Source organism: Pieris brassicae, chromosome Z (assembly GCF_905147105.1).
Source record: "Pieris brassicae chromosome Z, ilPieBrab1.1, whole genome shotgun sequence".
Lineage (NCBI taxonomy): Eukaryota > Metazoa > Arthropoda > Insecta > Lepidoptera > Pieridae > Pieris > Pieris brassicae.
This window is the reverse complement of record NC_059680.1, coordinates 6842688-6867454: the sequence shown is the minus strand read 5'-3', so window position 1 is coordinate 6867454 and position 24767 is coordinate 6842688. Positions and strand designations below refer to the sequence as shown.

Below are 24767 nucleotides of genomic sequence, written 5' to 3'. Positions count from 1 at the left end.
TAAACAATCTTGCTAATAGTGGTCATGTTACAAATATGACAATTAACACATTAAAATCCTCATTAGAATAAATAACATTTTAGCATGGCGGTCCTTCAAGATAATATTAGACAAATAAGTTTAATACTAGTGTTGACCTTAGATTTGTAACAATTGATAATTATTTATATTTTTTAATAGACATTAGGTGATCAGCCTTCTGAGCCTGACACACACCGTCGACTTTTTGGTCTAAGTATGTCAGTTCCCACATGAAGTGTTCACCATACAAGCAAGTGTGTGAAAAAGAACAGGTCATTATATCACAGCCGCAATTCAAACAAACTCAGGGTTGTGAAGTTCCCCATTGGGCCATGATGCCAACACTGCTCTCACTCACATAATTACTGAAACAAAAATTATCAAACCATCTTCAGTAAGCATAGTAATGGTGAAAATGCAGTGTGAGCGTGATGATTGTGTGTGTACACCGGTCGCTGCAACTTGTAAATTATGTTTTCCAGCTACCATTACATCATATGCTTCTTCACCAGAGCGGACAAAGGCTTGCGTGGCCCCCTGTACCCAGAATAGACCGAATAAATATGATACACTGGAATATAGTATTTTAAAATAAAATATTCATTAAAATTGAGATATCTTACCACTACATACACATTTCCCTTTTTATCTTCCCGAATGACAAGTTTTGCTGCTCTATGATGAGACCCAGCAAGTAGGTCATAAATACCTTCATTGTATATCTCAATAAAGGAAATCTGGAAAATTACAATAAATTTATTAATAATTAAACACTTTAAAACTAAAACTAAAACTTACAAGAGTTGTATTGACAAAACAGAAATTGTTTGGACATCTATTATAATAATTAAATATAGAAACTGAATATTATAATATTTCAATTACCTGTCTCATCTAGATAAGAAATCCAAAATTGAATTCTGTATTCAGTAGAGAAGGAGTTGGTTAAATATGATATCTTTAAAGCATGCTAATTAAATGCAAACCAAAGTTTTACTCTCAAAATGAATAAATACTTACCCATACATAATGTTTTGATTTTGATAAGTTTAAAGCACTACCACTTAAGTCTGTTCTTAGTTGAGAGCTCATTCTTCTATATTTATCTCTTAATGAGGCAGATGATGTTCTTAATCTCTTCACAAACTAGAATAAAAAAACTTTTAATATACACTAACCAAAATTGCTAATTAAGAGAAGTATGTGATAGACATTAAAACTTACCAATAGTTCATATTCTTGAGAGAAATTACTCAAAGAGTCAAAGCCTTTTTCAGCTGGCTTATAAACTGGATGCATCTGGACTTTTACATTATTAAATAAATATTCTAACGACCTTGGCACTAAGCCTGGAGATGCCACATTACCCATAAGTGTGAATGTTTTCCCAGAACCTGATGCGCCATAAGTAAGCAATGTAAAACTTTGACCTTCTGGCAACTTTTTTAAATTATCCTTTACTACATGGTCAAAAATTTCCTGTAAATTTTAAAATATTAATTATATATGGTAAATATAAAGGTAAATGTTTATTAAAATAAAAAAATAGCCTTACTGTTTGAGATACAGCCTCAGTAAATATATGTGAAAAAGTGTACATTTTGGATACAGGACGTTGTGTCTTTCGTCCATTGCCCGCTGCAGTTGTGTCGAGAGAGGTAATCAAATATCTATCACCTCGAACTTCGTATAAATTGCTTGGGATGGTACACGGTTTTAAACGCAAATATACTTGCACTAGTTTCTGTTTATTACATCTTGCTTCTTCTTCAAATAAATCCATTAGATTAGTGCCCTTTTGTAGACGGCCTCTCATAAAAGGATTAGTAATAAGTGTGAGTCGGAGACGGACGGTATCGACAGTTTTAAGCGTGAAATTCAAAATAACAGTCGTTGTAAATTGAAATCCTATTTTAGAAAGTTGATTCTACAGAACATAATAAAAATATATAATTAACAATTGGCAATTCCGTTTAAATATGAATATGTATGTATCTTGTGTTCTTGATAGTTTAATTGTTTAATATAAGTTGTTCCTTTTACTAAATTTCGTTTCATAAAAGTGGAAAATGTCACCTCTACAAGAGATCTCTTTACCTTGAGGATTACCTGTCATCATTGATTACCTATAGCGAATCACGAATGATTTGTCGTTATTGAGTTATTGACTTTGACAAGTTTTTACAGTTAATGTCGACCAAAAGTTGTGTGTGTTTGTATTGTTGTTTATTTTTCAATAATTACATCGAACATTGTAATTTCTAAAAACACTTAATTCTTCTGACAAGCACCCTACAATAATATTTTTTTCACAATTACGTTGTTATTGTTATTTAACATTTCGTAATTAGCTTTGTCTAAATGTGCCAGTAAAGTTTTCAAGAACTTATGAGGGCTGAAGATGTGATAATTAAATGAATTTGGCTTTCTGCCATTCTCTGGTTTTATGTTTAAGAGCAAAATGATTTGGTTATCATTTATTGTGTGGTTTGTAGTAGTAGGAAAGTCGATAGAATTTTGTCCATCATTATGTTCATGCAAAGGTACCAAATTGGGTGATGGTGAACCTTAACCTGAAGAGCCCTGAAAGCTAAGATGTGGACGGAGTCCCACACAAATAACTGAACCGAAAGAAATAGATCTTAGTAAACTATTGGCAAATTGTTATTGTTAACTATTGTAAGCTTGTAGTTAAATTTTAAAATTATTTAATTTGTAAATAAAACATGTTATAGTAAAGGTATTCCCAGTTATAAAGTCATGATGAAACTATTTTTTACAACTTCTTTTTTTAAGTAAGAATCAAGTTAATTTGATAGAATCTGAAACATTTTAGAACATGACATCAATACAACTGGATTTATCACACAATCTAATAAGCAATGTCTATAAAGAAATGTTTAAGGGTCTTATTAATTTGGGAAGATTGTGTTTATGAAATTATTTCTCTACCAATGAAAATGACTTGGTTTATGTTTGTAATATGATATATCAATTTATTTTTCCTTTATATTTTAAGAAAAGTTATGAAATAGATTGCTATTTTTTACCAATTAAATGTTGGGTTAACAAACACAAAAGTAGACTAATCTAAACTAAAAAGTAGGCATTGTAAAGAATAATACAAAATAATTTTATTCCAGTGACATAATAGAAAATCCATTGACCTATGATTGTAACCTTTATGGTTTGGTGACTGTTTAAGGAATACAAGTGCCAGGCCAGCGGGTGGCCATAAATGTGCATTTTCAGAAAATATGGCTGACAAGTCAGTAAAAAAACTGAAAATCTTTCTCGATCTTTCTGCCAGCTCGACCAGCAAACAATCATGTAATGCACCATTTGCATGTTATTGTAAGTTATTGCAAAATATGAATTAAACTGGGTGCATTCTATGCAAGAATGCTGTGCCGACATCAACATAATGAGAACAGATATGCAAGAAGAAGGATTGGCGGAAACAACCGTATTATTTTCATGTGTTTCAAACCACCATGCTGGGATTTGGAGTTGTTCATACTGTGACCATGTGTTTTGATAACACAATACTGCCCTTTATATAGTACAACAGGGAACAAAGGGCTGTACTCTTGGCACCAGCTGTTATTGAATCACACAGCAACTGTACCATGCCAGAGTTGTGATGGATTAGCAAACTGTCAAACTATACTTACCGTATATTTGTAAAACATATAGCAAAATTTGATTTTTATTCTTATGATGTATATATGTATGTCATTTTAAAGTATTTCCTATTTTAATGAAATCAAAAAATTTAATATTTTATTTCATTTTGGTCTAGTAGTCTTTGAAGTTAGAACCTATGTTACACATTAATTTAGTCTGTCAAAATCATTTAATTCAACCTTTATATTTGACTTTATGATAATATTTTATGGGATCAAAATGAGTTGAGTACAAATTTTAATAATTTATTTTGGACTCTAAAGCTGTTCCAAATTTTGACAGATTTTACTGCAGGCACTACATTGGTATTCCTACACTTTGTTTTAGTAATAATATCTAAAGATTAACACAAGAGATATAGAGAGAATATCTTCAAATACAGACATGACACACAGTTAACAGTGTAAATAAATTACACTAAAGTATTTTGTTTTAATTATTTGTATTAATTTAAAAGGTACATTAGACGAAAATACAGTTTTAAATTTTAGTCTAATCAAAATAACTGATTTTTTTGTATTGTTCTGGAATTATTCCTTTTTTCAGGTTCAGCATTAATGGAAGTGATAGAAGCGGCTATGAATATATCAACTTCAGTGATGTCCCAAGAGGAAGTTACACATGGTGCCTGCACTGACATTGTGAGAGCTGCTGAAGAAATATCCACACATACAGACAATGTTCAAGGACACAAGGTATTTTTTAAATCTTTTTTATAAAAAAAATTAAAATCTCAATGAATTGAATAAGTTTTCGTTACATTAGAAGTTTGACTTATTTATTTTATTAAAGTATTCCTACTGCTACTCATTTAACAATATTCAAACAATTACATTATACACAAAAGCCAAAAACGGAATACACATTCAAACATAAACATAAAGCACAGTTTTACCTATTTAAACAAAAAATATAAAAAAGGTACCAATTCATACAAAATTATAAGTTCTAAGATTCATTGATCATTATAATAAATATTTAATATAAAGGAAGAATAACAAAGCTATTATTAATAAAAGATTCCAGAGCTTTTTAAATATTTTTTTAATCATTTTTTAGTCACATGAAATATATCTATTTGCTGGTAATTTGTGTTATAATCTGAAGGTATACGATACATGACTGAGTTACGTAAATAGTTTCTATTAGACCGAGGAATTTGGAATAGTTGGGCTTGCCTTGTATCGTATGATGAAGGGGTGTGAAATAGTAAAAGCGACAGTACGTCAGGTCAGTCAATTAAACCGTTGCAAATAGCGTGTAAAAACATTAGGTCGTATTGTTTGTCTACATTCAAGAGATTCAATACCAAAGTACTTGCAGGAATCTATGTAGCTACTATACCTTCGGAAATCCTTAAAACATAAAAACTTAAGAAATTTTTTTGAATGTTTTCCTTTGCTTTAATGTATTTATAGATGGGGATTGTATAGATGGGGTTCCAAACAGTGTATACATATTCTAGTGTGCTCCTGACAAGTACAGGCATTTTTACAATTTATGTTATTTAAAGATTTGCATACACGTTTGACGAAGCCAAGTTGTCTATATGCATTTTATGTTATATGTTCTGAGAAACACATCTTATCATCTATTAGTATCACCAACTAAAGTCACCTATTTAATTGTTGTAAGTAGTTGGGATTCCCGGCTACTGCCTCACATCAAAGTTCCCCAAAAACGTAAAAATCATGGTTGGCCAAACCTAAAAAAAAAAGTTTGTACTCTACCCCCACTAAACAGGCCGTGTGGAGTCGAATGCACTCACTCCTGAAGTGATAGCTCTAACCGGTCCAGAGATAGCTTTCCCAAAACCCTTGCTAATTACTTACTAAGCACCACCTTATCAGCTACGAATGCATCGTTATCTACTTTCCTACATTCACTAACCCAATCTATGGCTCTAAAAGAAAAATAGAATAAACTATGTCTAACCTAACCTAACCTACGGGTCTAAGAAAACAACAATAAATATACCTAACCTACATTAACACCATTATCTATAATAAAATTAGATGTAAGGGTTACATATTTAAATAAAACATTTTTATTCCAGGTATTATTATTTTATTTATATGTCCATTATATTTCTATACAAATTTACTAGCACCGTATCATTGTTCTCTGAGTCACACGTAAAATTTCTAAGGAAGTCTTCTAATCTCATCCCCCTGAACTTGTAATATATGTATACCAAACAGTACTCTCCGCACACCGCCGATAGGTAATCCTGAACCGTAAGGCTATTGTATCTCCACATGCAACAATTCCTCCTTAAAAATCCTTCTATTGCTTCAATAGGTTTACGTCCAAACGAATCAAAGTATTCCCCAACTCTTTCAACGTTTATATGAATAGCCACCCAATGAGACCCCGGCTGTGAATCAGGGTCAAGATTGCATATGATAAGTGCTGGCACCTGAGCATACATCGGCAATCGATTTGAAGGATATACGTTGCTCTGGAGGCTGGGATGTATTCTACGAAGACTCATTTGCACTTCTAGTGTGTTCATACTTTAATATGCGTTTACTCCCCTACTCTTTCACTCTTTTACTGACTACATTTATTACTATCAATTCATATTTGTACCAATGTATTTAAACACACATAATATGATCTCAACATAAGTAATGAGTCTCTTTGTAAAAAAAGTAATGAAGGTAAATAAAAACCATGTCATATCCGATTACATTATATTTTATTATTCTTAATATCATAATAATTACATAAGTGATTGCTTAACTACTATAATCCACACATACATTTCTGTTCTTATCCATTTCTATAATATTTGAAAACTCTGCGTAAACTACACAGTTAATTGTTTCAGTCAATGCGCTCTCGAATCTTACTTCCATTCTTACACTACCATGGCGTACAAGATTCCAATGCACATTAGAGTTAGCCGACAAGTCAGGTGTTAAATCAAAAGCTAGTAAACAGTACCCATTTGAATATTGCTCCCTCGATATTCCATTACCTTCGTTAAGAAAATGTATACCGGTGCCGAGTACAGGGTGTGGTATGCGCTAGTAAATACATCGTTTGGAAATGATGGTTGTAACGCTTTTGAAGGTATCTGTTGACCATCTATATATAGGCTAAATGAGCAAATACCAAAATTTTCAAAGTTGAAAGGATTTTTACCATAACTACCGTTGAATGCTGTATTATTCACAAAACCTATAATACATCTCTTAGGAACCTGTCCTAAAAATATATTATCCAGTGTTTTACCCTGCACACCAGATGGTATGGTCAGTACTTTCACTTCACCTCTTGTTATAGGATATTTAGCCGTAGTAGTGGCAAGAACCTTTTGATGAGCTATTAGTATTGATGGATTAATTTTTGCTCTGCGTATTATTAAAGTTGCATCTGTTATACAGACTTTGTACTTATTATCTGCATTCTGTGACATGAGGTTAAATGTTTCTCTCGATCTAACTAATTTTATAGATAATTCGACCCCGTTAATGAGGAATTTATCTTGATTGAAAATATCCCCATGTAAATGCCCAATCATTTCAACATCATTACCATCCTTTGAAAGTTGTTGTCTTTTGTAAAAGCCCTTGTTTGCCTCATTAGTTTCATTCATTTTACCAGCTGTATCCTCGTACCACAAACCACATGTCAAATGTGATTGTTTGGCGGATGATGAATAATTTAATAGAGTTTCTATGAAAGCACGATATGCATAAGTATTATTTGGGGGTGACACAAGTTTTTGGTTTAGGTAAACATCCAATTGATTAAATAAAGAATGTAACCAATTATTGACTGGTGCCACTACATTAACTGCAGAACCGTCTTGATTTTTAATTTGAGCCTTGAGATGGAGTAGTGTATGCGAAAGGTCTATGTAATCATCTCCTGTACCAGGTACTTGGAATTCGATGGGTCCATCATCACTTAATGAAGAAATTGGTTTGTAATGTATCCAGTGTCCATATTCGATACTTGTTTGTGTGGAAGGAAGAGCAAACAGATCCAATTCAGATTTAACGCACTCACATGAATGATTATGAATAAATGAAATTATGATTAGTTTGAAAATATATCCTTGGAAATATTAATATTTTTGTTCCTTGTTTTCTTTGAAGCGCCTTTCACTTTGAGGGGTGAAACTCGAATAAGCTCATTACAATATTTTCGTCTCTTATTAACACCCGATCCAGTCATAAGTTTATCAATTTTGGTATCAACTTTGCGATTAAGGTTAGAAGTAGCCTCTTTCTATCGATTTTTAATGGATTCTTTAATAGGACGACTAGCTACAACATCTGACAAAAGCCCAATACCGCTGTTAAGTGCTTCTTTTCCAATCACCTTAGCACCACTAGTGAGTAAAGGTAGCACACTTCGAAATAACCCCCCAAGAAAACTTCCGATACCATGACCACGTTGATGTAAGGCTCCTTTGTAGATTACATTTATACCAGACCCAGCTTGTTGCGAATAATAATGTTCATAAGGACATATAAAAGTTTCTTGAGGTGTATACATTTTAAAAAGGAAATGTAGATTATATATTTTTGAAATGAAGTTTCACACACGATGTACCGTATTGAAATGGTACCGCATTTCCCGTGGTTGTTCTTATATCTATCTCAATAACATCAAATTCTCTTCTCATTACCGGTAAATAATGTAGTGGTGAAAATATATGCATTTTATTTGAACCATATATGTATTTAGCAGGATCTAAGGGTATAATTCTCAATAGGGGTGTCATGACATCACCAACAATTTGTGGTTCTATAATATCGCAATTCACAAATAATTGTGATGGTAACCCCAAATGTAGATGAGCAGGGCGTTTACCGATATTATGATTTACTAAATTGGTATCTGGCTCAAATACAAGTTGAAAGCTCAAATTAGGTGATAGAGATAGTGAAATTATTGATGGATCCTTTACTGCAACAGAGACAAACTTTGACACGGTGTCCTGGCGAAAACTAACTTTCTCTTTCGAATTTAAAGCAATAAGAATATTTTGTATATTATCATAGTTGGTGGCTGGTATATGGTTCTTATACATTAGTGTGGTCTCTTCGTTATTGATGGTAGTTTTTTTACTTATGTATATGATATTTTCATGATCTTGCACGGAGAACATAGTAGAGGGATATTGAAACTCAACTATACCTACCATCCATTCTCCTTCTAATGTAATGGCTTTAGGTAGTTTTGTAGAAAAATTTGATGTCATATTTCCCGGGAACTATTGCTGAGTAAAGTTAAATAGAAACTTTCCTTCCTTGTAGATTTTTAATATTCGACAGTAAGACCCAAGAATTAAATTTGTTAGGATATCCTTTCCATTTAACTAATACTTCCTTTCTAATACCGCTTTTACGTGATCTGATGATTTTATCAATTTTATATTCGGAAGTGGGGGAAAAAGTTATTTTTTGTAGTTCTTTCTCATAAAAAGTTCCTGTTATTGATTCATTTTCTAAATCGTTTAAAGTGTATACAACCCACGGGGAACGATCTATAATCGAAGTAATGATAAAAATTTCATTACTCCAATTACTTTCATAACCTTTTTGAAAAACATGTTTGTATTTTGTAATTCTTACATAGTCACCAACGTTAAACTTAGGTACTTTGTTTAAACTTGAAATGTAAGTCTTTTCATCATAATATAAATTCCGCCAAACTTCCATAATGTTTTCCATTTTAACATCACATGGTCTCATCTTGATACTAGAGTGCACACTGTGATTATGAGAACTAACCAAATCTTGTAAAATATCTGTATAGCGATAAGTATTCTTATGTGTAAAATAACGCCACATTTTCATTTTCAATGTTCTCTGAAATCGTTCTACTATACTTGCCTTTATATCTGGATTATTTGTAGTGTAATAATTTATATTTTTACGTTTTAAATAAGTTTGGACATCCTTAGATACAAATTCCGTACCCTTATCTGATTGAATATGTCTAGGAACAGTTTTAGCTTTATCAAAGAAGCTAGTAAAACACGTTTTTATTGTGCATGAATCCTTCTTTTTCTTGGCTCTAACATAAGCATACTTACTAAAGGCGTCAATAACACACAAAATATATTTATATCCATCATTATATCGTATGTAAGGTCATGCTTAAATCACTTAAATCAGCTTGCCACAATTCATTAATATTTGATTAAATATATTTATTACGCGGGATTTTATGTAATGTATAATGGATTTTAGGTTTATGTAATGTATATGTTTCTTGAGACTAGATTTCAACCATTTCGAAACATCACTTTTTGAGATTTTTCCATTCATTGCCTTTGTTAACTTATTGACACTGCTCTAACCAGCTGGATGTGATATATCATAATAGATGCGATGTAACTCTAATACGGGGTCCATTTCTCCCAATCAATTTTGTTTCTCAATTTGTTGATGTGTTTAGATTGTGTTGGAGTTGAAGAAACCTCAGTTGGTGATTCTTAAATCAATGTTTTATTTTTACTATTAAGGTCAGATATATATATTTGATTCTTTTCAGATTGCCAATGTATGTTAGCGGTGTATTTATATCATTTAAAAACATGGCGAATATTTACCAACCGATTGGATCGGATCTCTTCGAGGGTCGTAAGATGTCATTCACTAAATCTATAATATTACTCCCTGGTATCTCTTGTCCACTAATGAAAACTGTTCCAATTTTATTCCATTGCAATTGATCTGTTTTATTTACTATTGTATCCATCAATAATTCACCCCTCCTCATATAAGTTTTAGTAATTAATTTTAATATTTCTTTTGGTTGTAACCCATATGCGATGTCTTCACCCGTTGGGGGTTGTTTAACATTTAGCATTTTTTCATTTTCACTAGTAGTTATATTATTGACGTTACGGTTTTCGTTAGTATTATCATTTATTACCTTTTCAGTTATTGTTATTTCTTGAGGTTGACGTTCTTCCATGGAGTAATGTAAGTATCTTTGTAAAATTTGTAGATAAAGCGCCCATTTTTCGCGATCATCCAATTTACTTGATATAATTTTTTCCATTTCTAAATCCAATCTACTTTGCGGTGTTGCTTTATTTTCATTCTGATGTTTCAGTTTATCAATAAAGTCTTGCTCAACAAGAAGCATTTTTTTGTGTTCATTGTGATTTATTAAAACAACTTACAAGGGTGCTTAGAATTGTACCCAAAATTATTGGAAGAAAGGACCCTCCTTTTTGTATTAATATATTTTTCCTGTATTCAAAACTTTTTCCTTTACTGATCAGATTACGTAAGAAATTTAACTTTTTTTTAATTTTGTTTTTGTATTCTCTTTTAAAGGTACTTTTCCTAGTAAAACATTGTGAATACATTCACATAGACAGTTAATTATTACAAGACTTCAATAATATCCTACGATGTTTGGGTTTTAATTTATGTAAAGCTGATAACAATTCCTTATGCGTTGTTATTCGTTGATACATGGTTCATTACTGACTTAGAGTGGCTGTTTACAAAGATACTTATACCTTTTCATAGGAACATATATTGTACAAAAATTACTAGATTCAAATATTTTAGATTTTATGCGGCGAGCATCATCAGTGTTTTGTTTCAAATCAATCATTAAATAACCATGAGCTTCTTTAGATGCATCGGTATATGAATCTTCAATAAACTTGGTATCTTCCGGTGAAACTTGTCTAGCTAGAAATCGTATTTGTGTTTTGTCACGGGGATTTTTAAAATAAATAATATAACTTGAATTAAGTGAAATGTCGCGCTGTCCTCTTCCTTGATGAAATAAGTTTTGGGTTATGAAAAAAACACTCAAATTTCTATGGTGACTACCTTTTATAAATATATCAACAACTCGACCATCAGATTCCCTCATTAAGTCATCTATTATAATCAAATGTGGATTTTTACCATCAAACATATGCAATTCCGATAGTCCTTGGTGGTAATTTACTCTATAAACTTTTAATAATTTTAAACCCATTTTCAAACATTGAATTAAATTTCGATAGTGAATAATATATTTGGATTTATTTTTTAAGTTTAGAATCAATCTAATTTCCTTAGCGTCCCCAACTGGTATATTTTCTGGACAAAGAGGTAAATCTGAATGTTTATCATGTAAATCCACCGGATACTCCAGATCTACATCTAAGATAAAACCTATATCCGATGAACAACTAACATTAAAATCTGTATCAACACTAACCCACTCAAAACCACCTGTAGGTAGATATTGTGACATTGCCCAACCATATAGATTATTGGCATCGAAATACATTAAGAATGACTCTTTATCTTTCGCATTATAGTCAGACATGTAAACATTATTTGCTTTTGCATAGCGAGTGCTACATTGCGAAACACCACCACGAATTGCTGATTTAATAAAAGCAATCATATCTATATCAGAAAGTAATTATATTTCTGTTTTAGTATGTTTTAACATAGCATCCCAACTTAATCCAGGTGCTGTATAGTAATGAGCCGGGTCTAAATCGTACGTTTTAATGCAAACACACCTAAAATTTTCAAAAATATCTGCTAACAATAAAACATCAGTTTTTAAATAAAGATTTGAATAATCCAACATATTTTTACAATTGAAATGATTCCAAACATCTTTGGCATGGTTGTAATCTTCATTAGAAATAATGGAATCTGTAAGAGTACTGTAAAAGTGTGGAAGATCCTGGAAGTTGATTGTAGTTTAAAGTATCAAAATCTTTAATGAATTCATATGGAAATACACCTTTTTTTAAAAGCATTTTGATAATTCATTAAAATTATTCTTTGTTAAATTTTTTGCTAAAGTATCTAAGCTGCCGGGTAAAAATTTTAGGGAATCCACAAAACGTAAAGTTACATTACTGTTATTGATTTTGAAAAACCTTTGAAAATGATATGTATTTTTCTTTATTTTGTGGGAGAACTTCTACCTGACCTTCATCAAAGTTTAAGGCATGTACGATAAAATGTGCATCATAATGACTTAAATTGTGCAAGAAGACTGGTATAGTGTAAGGTACTCTAAATTTTTCTGAACAAACTTTATGTATGACCCCAACAAATTCCCCAGTAAACAAATCGTAGTAAATCATTGAATTCCCACACAAAATTTTATCACAAATATAACAATGATTAGATTTGCTAAGTATAACTTGCTGTATTGGTGATATTTTATTAGCAACTTTTTGGAAACCAATTTTTTTAACAATTGTTGTCAAATTATCTTTCAGTATTTCCATAAATTTTAAAGCACAGTTATCACCAGTATATGTTACATATTTAGACAATTTATCATCGTATGAGCATTTAGTGTAGTATCCAAAACTATACACATTATGTTTTTGTACATTTATTGTATGTGATTTTGAAGGATCGTTTGAACATGATGCTTAGCATTAGGACTTAAAAAAGCCTCAATTTACGTTGAAATTTATCAAAACTTAATTTACATTCAGAAACAATATCACCCCACCAATTTCTTTTATTTTTATCTAAGCTTGGTATTTGTGTACAAATATGTCTGCAATCATTTATTTCATGGTTATTTAAACGTTCAGATGTTGAAAAATATTGTAAACAAAAGTCACATAGATATATAGCTTCCTTGGATTTCGAAACTTGACTACTTATTAATCGTGACATATTTTTTATATAACAATAATGACCGATTTTACCCTGTGTCAAATATAGTAAATTTATATGAGTCTGCATTTTATTCTTTGTAAAATACAATGGCCCAACAATACAATGTTTTTTTCTTTGTTCATTATATTCTAACCCAAAAACATTAATGCTTATATTATTAAGACTTTCAATTTTGTGTATATCGTTTAATTTAACTGGAAATTTAATATTACCGAACTTTAATTTATGACTGAATTTGGTGTATGATGATACTCTATCCGAATTCTTATGAATTGGAAATAAAGCAGATAACAGTGCCCACTTAAAACATGCGTCATCAGTGTTTTTAACATTGATCACAGCTTTTTTTATTTTTATATCATGTGGTAACTCAATAAAGGATTTTCCTCTTAAAGGGTTAAATTGATTTAAGTTCATATCCAAATGTAAAAAAAAATGTCAGACTCCACCCACTATCCTTTCTCTCGAATGAATTAATATAGTTTATTAGAGATTTCGTGAGAGTTGTATAAAATATATTTAAATCATCACCAATACAAAGAATAAAATTCATTGATTGGAAATCAAAAGTATTGTTAATATTTTTTGTCTCCTGAACAAAGTCACCATAGAAAAAGAAATTTATTTTTAAAATTGTATGATCTTCTATAGATTTATTTATTATTGTAAATATTGTATCTTTGACTGATGCAAGAAATAACTCTGGTGTCTCAAACTGTAAATCATTTTGATTTTCTGAAGTTACTCTATAGGTTATTATTTTATTACCGAACGCAGTCTCAATTATCTTAACATTGGGTTTTATTGAATGTTGTATTTTATTTACATTATTTTTATGTGCATTGCTCCTTAGATGATTAGCGAAATATTTTTTGGAAACATTTCTATTACAAATACAGCAAAATTTCATGTTAAAATTATTACCTTCATTCGATGTTGATTGCTCTTGTGAAGACCGTGAAATATGCATGTTCGATCCAGATTTTATTCTTTTGATGTCAGCAGAGTTAATATCAACAGCTGCTTTCCTTTAGGTTCCACGACCCATTTGATCAACCCTATCGAATACAAATTTTATTATATTTAACTGTTAGAAATGCGAATAGAGAAATCAAAATATATATATATATATATATATATATATATATAATATGATTATTAAATATACTCACAGTTTCCCATCGAATTCATCACATAGCACCATCATTCTTTGATCATAAAATGGGTGATTTAAATCATTTCTTTCTATTTCATCACAAACGTTGAAAAGTTCAATTGTATCAATGGATAAGCTTTCAAATTCATGATCCATTTCATGAAAAAAAACACTAACACATTCTTGAGACATTGTATATATGTATTCGTTTCACAACTGTTTTTTGTCTCACACTTTTAACCTTAATGCGCAAAGGTCTTCAACAAAAAGCACAATGATTGACTTTGTACAATGTAACATAGTATTTATACTAGTGGAAAACTGAAACATTACTTAATTATATAAACATATGATATTAAAATCTGAAGCATGAAGAAACTAAATGAAACTAATTTTTAAAACTGTAACGTTTTACACTATCTTCCTCGGATATCCCCTTTGTTATGTTGTATACAATATCCTTTATCTGAACATCAATGTTGGAATCGTTTTTCATGTAATATTTAACACGAATATCTGCATTTTTCCAATGTTGTGCCACTGGGATTTCTTTCAACTTTTTTAAACTATATAATTCCATTTTCACAAGTATGTCAGCGTCCATTCCATCATCTTTATCAGTCGATATATATGATATGCTTCCCTCCTTCCCTGCACGGCCAACATTTGAAGAAAGTTTAGTTTTTTTCTTCTTCCGGTCAGGTTCTTGAAGAAAAAAGTCATCTAAACGATTGGTCTTCTTATTTTTATTTTCTGTTATGTTTAAAACCTCTTCTTCATCATCAGATAAATTATAATAATTATATGGTCTGAAACATTTTTCCACATCTTTCAGGTTGTATGAAGACTGTAATATAACATAAATAAATCAAAATGCGTTTCAAAAAATAAATAGGAATTATTAAAGAATTTACTGAAACCAAATTTAAAAAATATAAATAACTTACCTCCATTGTTGTTTATTATTTCAAACTTTCAACCACTTCACTTTTGTCGAACTTAGAGCACAATACTAAATCTTTCTACAAGTATCGGGTTATATAGACTGGTAATGGATATCATTATCTAGTTACGATATTCAACTCGACTGCATGTTTGAACAAGTATCCATACCTATCAGTAAAATGTGGATAATAAATACAAAGGGCACTCTAAATACCCTTTGCAATCTTAATAGTCATTGCATTTTTAAAATATTTTTGAAATAGATAAGAACAGAAATGTGTGTATCTAGTAGTTTAGCAACCACATATACGTATAATTATTATAATATTAAGAACAATAACCAATAACCTTATCAGGTTTTTATTAACCTTCATTACTTTTGAAGTATATTTTAGGACAGGTTCCTAAGAGATGTATTATAGGTTTTGTAAATAATACAGCATTCAACGGTAGTTATGGTAAAAATCCTTTCAAATTTGAAAATTTTGGTATTTGCTCATTTAGCCTATATATAGATGGTCAACAGATACCTTCAAAAGCGTTACAACCATCATTTCCAAACGATGTATTTACTAGCGCATACCACACCCTGTACTCGGCACCGGTATACATTTTCTTAACGAAGGTAATGGAATATCGAGGGAGCAATATTCAAATGGGTACTGTTTACTAGCTTTTGATTTAACACCTGACTTGTCGGCTAACTCTAATGTGCATTGGAATCTTGTACGCCATGGTAGTGTAAGAATGGAAGTAAGATTCGAGAGCGCATTGACTGAAACAATTAACTGTGTAGTTTACGCAGAGTTTTCAAATATTATAGAAATGGATAAGAACAGAAATGTATGTGTGGATTATAGTAGTTAAGCAATCACTTATGTAATTATTATGATATTAAGAATAATAAAATATAATGTAATCGGATATGACATGGTTTTTATTTACCTTCATTACTTTTTTTACAAAGAGACTCATTACTTATGTTGAGATCATATTATGTGTGTTTAAATACATTGGTACAAATATGAATTGATAGTAATAAATGTAGTCAGTAAAAGAGTGAAAGAGTAGGGGAGTAAACGCATATTAAAGTATGAACACACTAGAAGTGCAAATGAGTCTTCGTAGAATACATCCCAGCCTCCAGAGCAACGTATATCCTTCAAATCGATTGCCGATGTATGCTCAGGTGCCAGCACTTATCATATGCAATCTTGACCCTGATTCACAGCCGGGGTCTCATTGGGTGGCTATTCATATAAACGTTGAAAGAGTTGGGGAATACTTTGATTCGTTTGGACGTAAACCTATTGAAGCAATAGAAGGATTTTTAAGGAGGAATTGTTGCATGTGGAGATACAATAGCCTTACGGTTCAGGATTACCTATCGGCGGTGTGCGGAGAGTACTGTTTGGTATACATATATTACAAGTTCAGGGGGATGAGATTAGAAGACTTCCTTAGAAATTTTACGTGTGACTCAGAGAACAATGATACGGTGCTAGTAAATTTGTATAGAAATATAATGGACATATAAATAAAATAATAATACCTGGAATAAAAATGTTTTATTTAAATATGTAACCCTTACATCTAATTTTATTATAGGTAATGGTGTTAATGTAGGTTAGGTATATTTATTGTTGTTTTCTTAGACCCGTAGGTTAGGTTAGGTTAGACATAGTTTATTCTATTTTTCTTTTAGAGCCATAGATCGGGTTAGTGAATGTAGGAAAGTAGATAACGATGCATTCGTAGCTGATAAGGTGGTGATTAGTAAGTAATTAGCAAGGGTTTTGGGAAAGCTATCTCTGGAACGGTTAGAGCTATCACTTCAGGAGTGAGTGCATTCGACTCCACACGGCTTGTTTAGTGGGGGTAGAGTACAATTTTTTTTTTTAGGTTTGGCTTACCATGATTTTTACGTTTTTGGGGAACTGATGTGAGGCAGTCGCCGGGAATCCCAACTACTGTTGTATCTCTTATTTTATAACAAAATTGTATTATATTATGTTTGCGATTAAAAGTAATTTTACCTCATTTTCCAATATTTAAGGATAGTTTATTTTTTTTGTAGTAGATTTCCAATCTACTAAGATCTTGTTGAAGTCGACACAGTTATCTATAGATTTAATTTTTAGAAATATTTTTTGTCATGTGCAAACATGAGATATTCTGAATACTTGAAACAACTTTTTATATGATATAGTTAAGCGTTAAACAACAACAGACCCAGAATAGACCCTTAAGGTACATCGGATGACACAGTTATAAATGTGCTCTTATATTATCGATACCATAGTATATGATCTATCTACCATCTGTATAGATCCTTAGGCATATGTAGGAGAATGACATGATCGACCCGATCGAAAGCTTTTTCGAAGTCCGTATAGATCGCATCAATTTGTTCTCATTTGTGTGAAGGGAATGCCCTTTAATATGTACTCGGTAAAAACGGTCAGGTTTCTGACAGTTGAACGATTTTTGGTAAAACCATGCTGCTGCTGTGGTAATTGTCTTAGGATAAGAGGACTAAACGTTTTATTAACTAATTTTTCAAATAATTCAAATGCCAAACGAATTTAGAATCGAAATTGGTGGATAATGTTCTATTTTATTTCTAGATCCTTTTTTGTGGATAGGAACAATGTATGGAAAACTACAGAATATATTGAGCGACCTATCGACAAACATATTTATGGTAAATAGGTTTTGAGGTTGTCTATATCATTTTGTAGAAAAATTGAAGGTATCACTGCCTCAACCTTTATTAATATTTAAAGATTTCAACTCTCTACAGACTTCATCCTCAGTCAGTATTACTTGGTTGCATATATCATCGGATTCAGGTAGGTGTTGAAGATTGTAATTATCAACTGGGAGTTGAGAAACGCTTTTAAAAAACATGTTGAACCCTTCGCAAGCTTCTGCTTCTGTATAGTAGACTTCATCTCCGCGAAACATTGTGTTAGGGGCTGGGCCTGGGCTACATTGGCGGTTATTTCTAAGATTTGACCACAACTCTTTGGGATCCTTACTCAAATTATTTTGGATACTCTTCTCATACATATCAAAGCACTTTTTGGAGACAAGTTTCTGTCTAGTGCTTAACAGCGAAAATTCATCGTAGTCTCTTGGATTCCTATAAGTTTTCCAACGCTTGTGAGCTTTTAATTTATCTTTTATTATAAGTATCGAAGAGCTGGAGTACCAAATAGGAAATTTAATTCTGCCAATACTCCGGGGTTTAGGAACAGAACTTGAAATTATTTGTTTTAATATTACATAAAAATTATCTGTCAGTTCATCAATAGTATCTCCAATCAATATTAGACATCGCTTTATTAATATTCTCGCGACGCGACGAAAGTTAATGATTAATTCATGATTCTTAGTTTAATAAAAAGTCTAGCAGAATAAACTGATTTTCTGCCTAATAATTTTATTAAAACATTAGCTCATTGCGTATAGGTCCGTTTGAAACCCCAGTTTCGTTCGGAGTTAACCAAGAGTATAAACTATGGTATTGCCTTTAGCAATGAGTAACATAGAATTATAAAAATAAAAAAGTAAATAAATAAAAATAGCCTTTATTCGAGTACCACATTAAGTCCATGCTATTATGTTTTACACTATTACCCGATCTCCGACGGAGGTTAGGCCTCCTCCAAATTCTGCCACATTCTCTCTTCGTCGCCACAATTTTCTAATCCTGCCCCGCTATCCATTTTATTCCAGGTTTCTGGTGGGTGTCCTCTTTTTTCATAGAATTAAATTAGGTTAATTAAAATAGGTAAAATTTATCATCTACGCCAGATCCGACAGGACTAAGTTTTCTTAGACACTTATTTGGTCCGCTACACGCAAAAATCATAAAATAACTAATGTTATCGCTCAATTTTATTAGATTGAATTAAATTAACATTTCCTTTTGGTTAGATTTAAGAACATTAAATACGCACATCTTTAATTATTGTTTGATGTCTGTCTTACTCTATGCTTCATTAGAACTAAACAACTATACGCATACGTATACGCACGTAATTAAAGCACTATTTATCTTTGTCAATTTTTCCCTACGCTGTAATTAATTGACAAATTAGACAGTGGTCCGATAAAATTATAATTGTCTTATACAGAAAAAGCTGGCGGTGGAGCATTTTCGCTTTCGTGAAGGTTTAAGTAGAGTGACGTGTGTGTGGTACAGCAGGATGACGGACAGGAGGCTTCACTGCTCCACAACTAACAGGACTGTGGCGCCATTACTCACCGTCACATATACACCTATACACGCTAGTGTGCAGGTACGGGACTAAAACTTTTTTTTCTATAGAACAATTCATATTGCTCTGCTGATTCCTCAGAGTTAAGACTTGTTAGTATAGTTTATTCTTATTGAGTGTATTTTAAAAGTTTTAAGGCGATTTTACAGGGGAGGAGGCAGAACAGCCGCAAGCTGCTCTCGCTTCACGTAACCTTCCTATTAATACGTTTCATGAATACAACAATTTAAAAAAGAAAATCTTTTGTACCTGTGTTATCTTTTTTCTTTTTCTGTTAGTACTCTATAAATAAATAATGAAATATTAATTATCTTTTTTTCTTAGCTTTCTTCCTCTATCATCTATTTCCATAAATTAATTTTAAATGAATTTTTTTAGACTAAATATTTTCACCCCATACGACTATTTTGAGTGAATTATAAATTACTGGATATATTATAAATGCTGTTACAACAGCTTTCTTGATTAATTGTTGTGTTATTTACCTACGTATATTTTAGCGAGCAGTGTTTTTACCGTCTTTCAGATCCCTGCTGTACAGCACGACAGACGCGGGTGTACTTTTGCAAACTCAACCACAAGAACTAGTTGTTTCTTTCTACGAGAATGATTTCATTCCCGCCTAGGGAATGCAATCCCGATCCCGCGGAATAGTTATCGCGGGAGCCAGATAGCTTATCACTACCTTCGTCGTCATCAGCGTCTACTATAGTAATTGTCGATGTTGAGACTCAATTTACATCAGAAGGTCGTGAAAATTACTAAACACCACAGAAGAAAAAGAAAATCAGTGATTATTTTCCATCGAATGCTAACATAAATAAAGAGTTAATGATTACCAGAATCATAGCCGAAGATGGTTTGCCATTCAGAGTATATTGTACTTCCGAAGACATAGTCTTTTTGTTGCGAAAGGTAACAATTTCAAATTGCCTTCTTCACGAAATACAATCAAACAAATTGTAATGAATTATGGAACGATGCTCAAAATGAAAGTGAAGGAAGTTCTTTTGAAGTTGAAGAATGAAGACTATAGGTTTAGAGTCATGTTAGATGAATGGACATCTGGAATGAATTGGCGCTTTTTTAATGTTAATGAACACACAATTATTAACAGTCAGCCTACTTAATACAATATTGAACTAGCGCGCATTTTTTGAAGTATCTCATCGGAGTATTGTGTTCAGCTGATAACGACATAGTCGGTATAACGACCGATGGAGCCAGCGTCATGAAGAAAGTTGGTCGCTTAATTGAACCATTACAACAGCTTTGCTACGCCCACGGTGTACAATTAGGTATAACGGACGTCATTTATAAAAAGAATGTAGAATCTAATGAAGAGGAAGAATTTGAAGACCCTGAACTAAACACAAATCGCAGCGCGGAGGAGGCAGAAGTCTTGTACGACAATCCGGATAATTATGATGATAGTAGATCTGATTATATCGAAACTAAGAAAATGCGTTAAACTTTTTAGGAATTCTCCTACCAAGAATGATATGCTTCAGAATTATATTCAGCAAGAGTTTAGCAAAACAATTCAGCTGGTTATTGACTGCAAGACACGTTGGTCGAGCCTTGGCAACATGATAAGTTCATACAATACAATAAAGCAGTGTGTAGCAATAACCCTAGTTGACCTCTCACTTAGTTCCAATTCAGACTATTTTTTCACGTATGAAGATTCACGTTGAGATCGTGATCAAGATAATGTCTTTATAGATTTGGAAAATACACTTCAGCCAGTGAAATTGGCTATTGAGGTACTATGCCGTCGAGATACTGATTTAGTTACTGCAGAACATACGTTGCGGTTCATTATTCGAAAGCTAGAAGACCTATAAAACTCATCTCTCTCTCACTCCAATATTTAAAACATCCCAATTGCCACGCAAATATCTCATAAGGAAAGAAATTAAAATATAATCACACGATTATATCGTAAGGAACCAAACCAAGAAGAGATTAATACGACAGTCAAACGAAGACTTGTCACTTTCTATGATTGCAGAGGAATTGAATTTAAGTGCTACTGCTACACAAACACTTCAAGAAGAATTAGAAGAAACTCACCGAGTGTATAAAACACGTCCTTTTACACGTGTTTCCACAAGGTTAGATAAATTAGAGTCAGTAATAAAAAAAAGAAATGGATTTATTTGAGTGTGGAGGAACAAGGGGAAGATTTTTGCAGTTTGCATATAATTGCTTAGTCACGCTGTTGCCCACAAGTGTTGAGTCGGAGAGGGCATTCTCAGCAGCTGGATACATTGCAACGGACATTAGATGCCGGTTAGCAATTAGCACTCTTGATACACTGTGCTTCTTAAGAAGTTACTTTCAAAATCACCCGTAACTACTTTTTAATTTCCTTGAGTTATACCTACTTTTGTTTTGGTTATGTTCATGTAATTAAAATTGTTAGTTGTTTAGTTAGTAATATTAAAGGATAAAGGCTTTTGTTTTCTTTCAAATAATATTTTGTTTGAATTAACCTCACTATCACAAACATGAAGTTTTCATCGTATTCAGTCATGTGTTTTTTTTAAACTAGACGAGACCCCGAAAATTTCGGGGTCCCGCAGGATTGATATTTCTACTCGCGCGGGATCTCGAATTCACGATCTCAAGTCGGGATTGCATTCCTTATTCCCGCTACTTCCAAGTATGGACGAATGTAGCATCAGGGGTCACCGGTCAAAGGACTATTATGGACGGAGTACTAAACGTGATGATATGAATATGGAAATAACATCGCCGGTGGTTGGATTTCAATTGGGTGAGTTTTGAATAACAATGATAGATGTTTTAAATAAATAAGGTTGTGTTGTGTGTTTGTTGGTTTTTATAGAACCAGGCCAGGAGGCTCACAAATTATTATTTTTTCTGATAATTCTGCAATGATTAGCATTGCTCGCTATCCTTCGACTAACTTTATTAGTTTATAAAATATTAATATATCAGTCGCCCTACAATCTTTTTAGGTATGGGCCTCAGATTTCTTGGCCTGTGTCATGATCATTTGTCAATCATAATAGGCAAGTAGGTGATTAGCCTCCTGACACGTCGAGAGTATTTTTCTTCACCGCTCGAGCGAATGTTACATGCGCATTTAGAACGTTAGAACGTCCATTCGTGCACAGCTGGGGATAGAGCCTATGACCTCAGGGATGAGAGTCGCACACTAAAGCCTCTAGGCCAAGACTTCTCTCTCTCTATTATTTTATACTTAATGAATTTTAAACTTACTAAGAAAGATTTTAATTTGACGATATTTCACGTGGTACAAATAATCTTTACATATTCTATTAAATAAAAATCAATCTTTCATCGAGGGACAAAAGTTATTTACCTATATTTATATATGATTTCAGATAAGGTGTCTATCCGGGGCGAGCTTCTAGAGCACATAATAATAACTGTACGTCTATTGTGTGGTGGCGGCGTTGAAGCTCGTGCTGCTGTATGGGAACACGCCACGAGGCGATGGACTGATAATACTACCGGTAATGAACACCTGGATTGCGATCGGGTTGCTATATTTCTTGTACACTTTAGGCATCTACCAGACGGAGGACGTCATGCTTTGCCAGATTCTGGGCGTTTTGATCCATTATCTATCTCTATGCTACCTTCTATGTCGGCCAGTAACATGTACAAATGGGTCATGAAAACCCACGGCCTGGTCAGGACTCCGGAAGACGAAATACCGCCGGATATACCAGTGCAAAAGCCGATTTTAGGCCTGTATTTAGTCGGGTGGGGCATAGCGCTGATCGTATGTGGAATATCTGGGGCAGTCAATATGAAAGATTATGCTGGATATTCTCAATGTTTCTTGAGCACCGCTCCGGCGCTGAGCGCTTTATTCATACCGGGGGTGATTTTACTCATGATTTTGTCCATTCTATTTCTCCTTATACGATGCACTATAAGGAACACGAATGTTCAGTTGTCGGAAGGCACTCAGGCCACAGAGAATGTCGATTTAGAAATGTGGTATCCAAATCAGGCGAACGAGGCGGACAGTCGAAGTATCAAATCGGGCGTCGATTCCGTGACAGAAGATGTGGAACATACACCCATAATATAGTTACGAGCTCAAGTTATTGTGTTGTGCCCATACATTGCAGTATGGGGCGTGTGGCGTGTGGCGGAGTTACTGTCTATAGGCCGTTGCCAGCATATTTACCTTACCAGGAGGACATTATCCTTTACGCTGTTTGCGCGACCATTTTAGGAACGTTTATTATTTTCTTCGCTCGCAGTAAAGTCAGAGCGCAGTGGTCGCTAATGCATTGCTACGTGCAGTCGAGTAAATAGTGCTACAGGAATAGAAGCGTCTTTGATGCAAATCAGACAAATATATCTGCGAATCCCAACAATGCTTAGGTTACCCAAATATCAGACGATAATAGATCCAGCAGCAGAAGCTCTTACAGAACAAACTCCAAAACAAACAAACAGTGGCACCTTCAAGGCTGGCGCAGAACTCAATGGACAAACTTTACAAAAGGATGCTTCTAAAAATTATAACGGAAAATCCCCGAATATAAATCTTGTTGTCTTACACAGACAGCAGAACAGATCTAACCATTCAATGATGACGTATCCAGATAGTAGCAACTTCATCCCTGAGATGTGTTGTAACCCGAATCAGAAAAATGTCACAAAGTTCTTCAAGAAACAAAGTACGTGGCCCGACTACTCAGTTTAAAATGCGGTCGTATTAACATTGTGTATGGAAAAGTCGGCGTTCTGTGAGCGTATTAGGAACTAAAACACGGAAGCTTCTAGCGTTTGTAAAGTAAACTATGTACAACAACGCTGTGTTGCCACACCACCTTACATCGTATGAATAAATGACTATACTTATGGGAAAGATTTTGAAATGCGAGTAGACGAATACGATCGCTTTTATAGTATAATTCGAAACGTTTGTAGAAAACCTAGTTAGGCTGAATTAAGCCTTTTTCAAACAGCGTTGACGGATTTAACTGCAGCTTTTTGTGGGCATATTGCATA

General features: G+C 32.9%; 2 protein-coding genes across 4 annotated transcripts in view; one reads left to right on the top strand and one right to left on the bottom strand.

Moving 5' to 3' along the window:
• LOC123718792 (kinesin-like protein subito) overlaps positions 1-2274 on the bottom strand; it is an 8599-nt gene extending 6325 nt beyond the window's left edge. The window contains exons 1-6 of the mRNA XM_045675581.1: positions 2266-2274; positions 1577-1948; positions 1246-1500; positions 1042-1167; positions 645-758; positions 408-558 (exon numbers count right to left, since the gene is read on the bottom strand). Of these exons, the coding sequence (XP_045531537.1) occupies positions 408-558; positions 645-758; positions 1042-1167; positions 1246-1500; positions 1577-1948; positions 2266-2274 (1027 nt within the window). The remainder of the gene's footprint in view (positions 1-407; positions 559-644; positions 759-1041; positions 1168-1245; positions 1501-1576; positions 1949-2265) is intronic.
• Positions 2219-24767, top strand: LOC123718726 (adhesion G protein-coupled receptor A2-like). 3 transcript variants are annotated; one of them, XM_045675470.1, is made up of 7 exons: positions 2219-3375; positions 4036-4165; positions 4255-4403; positions 19596-19760; positions 20266-22034; positions 22297-22521; positions 23117-24767. In XM_045675470.1, the coding sequence occupies exons 6-7, from the start codon at positions 22410-22412 to the stop codon at positions 23833-23835; spliced, it is 831 nt and encodes a 276-aa protein (XP_045531426.1). In that variant the 5' UTR covers positions 2219-3375; positions 4036-4165; positions 4255-4403; positions 19596-19760; positions 20266-22034; positions 22297-22409; the 3' UTR covers positions 23836-24767. The 3 variants fall into 3 exon arrangements, with proteins under 3 accessions (XP_045531426.1, XP_045531428.1, XP_045531427.1); XM_045675472.1 differs by lacking the exons at positions 4036-4165; positions 22297-22521; positions 23117-24767 and having other exon boundaries at positions 2219-3351; positions 20266-22167; XM_045675471.1 differs by lacking the exons at positions 4036-4165; positions 22297-22521; positions 23117-24767 and having other exon boundaries at positions 20266-22167.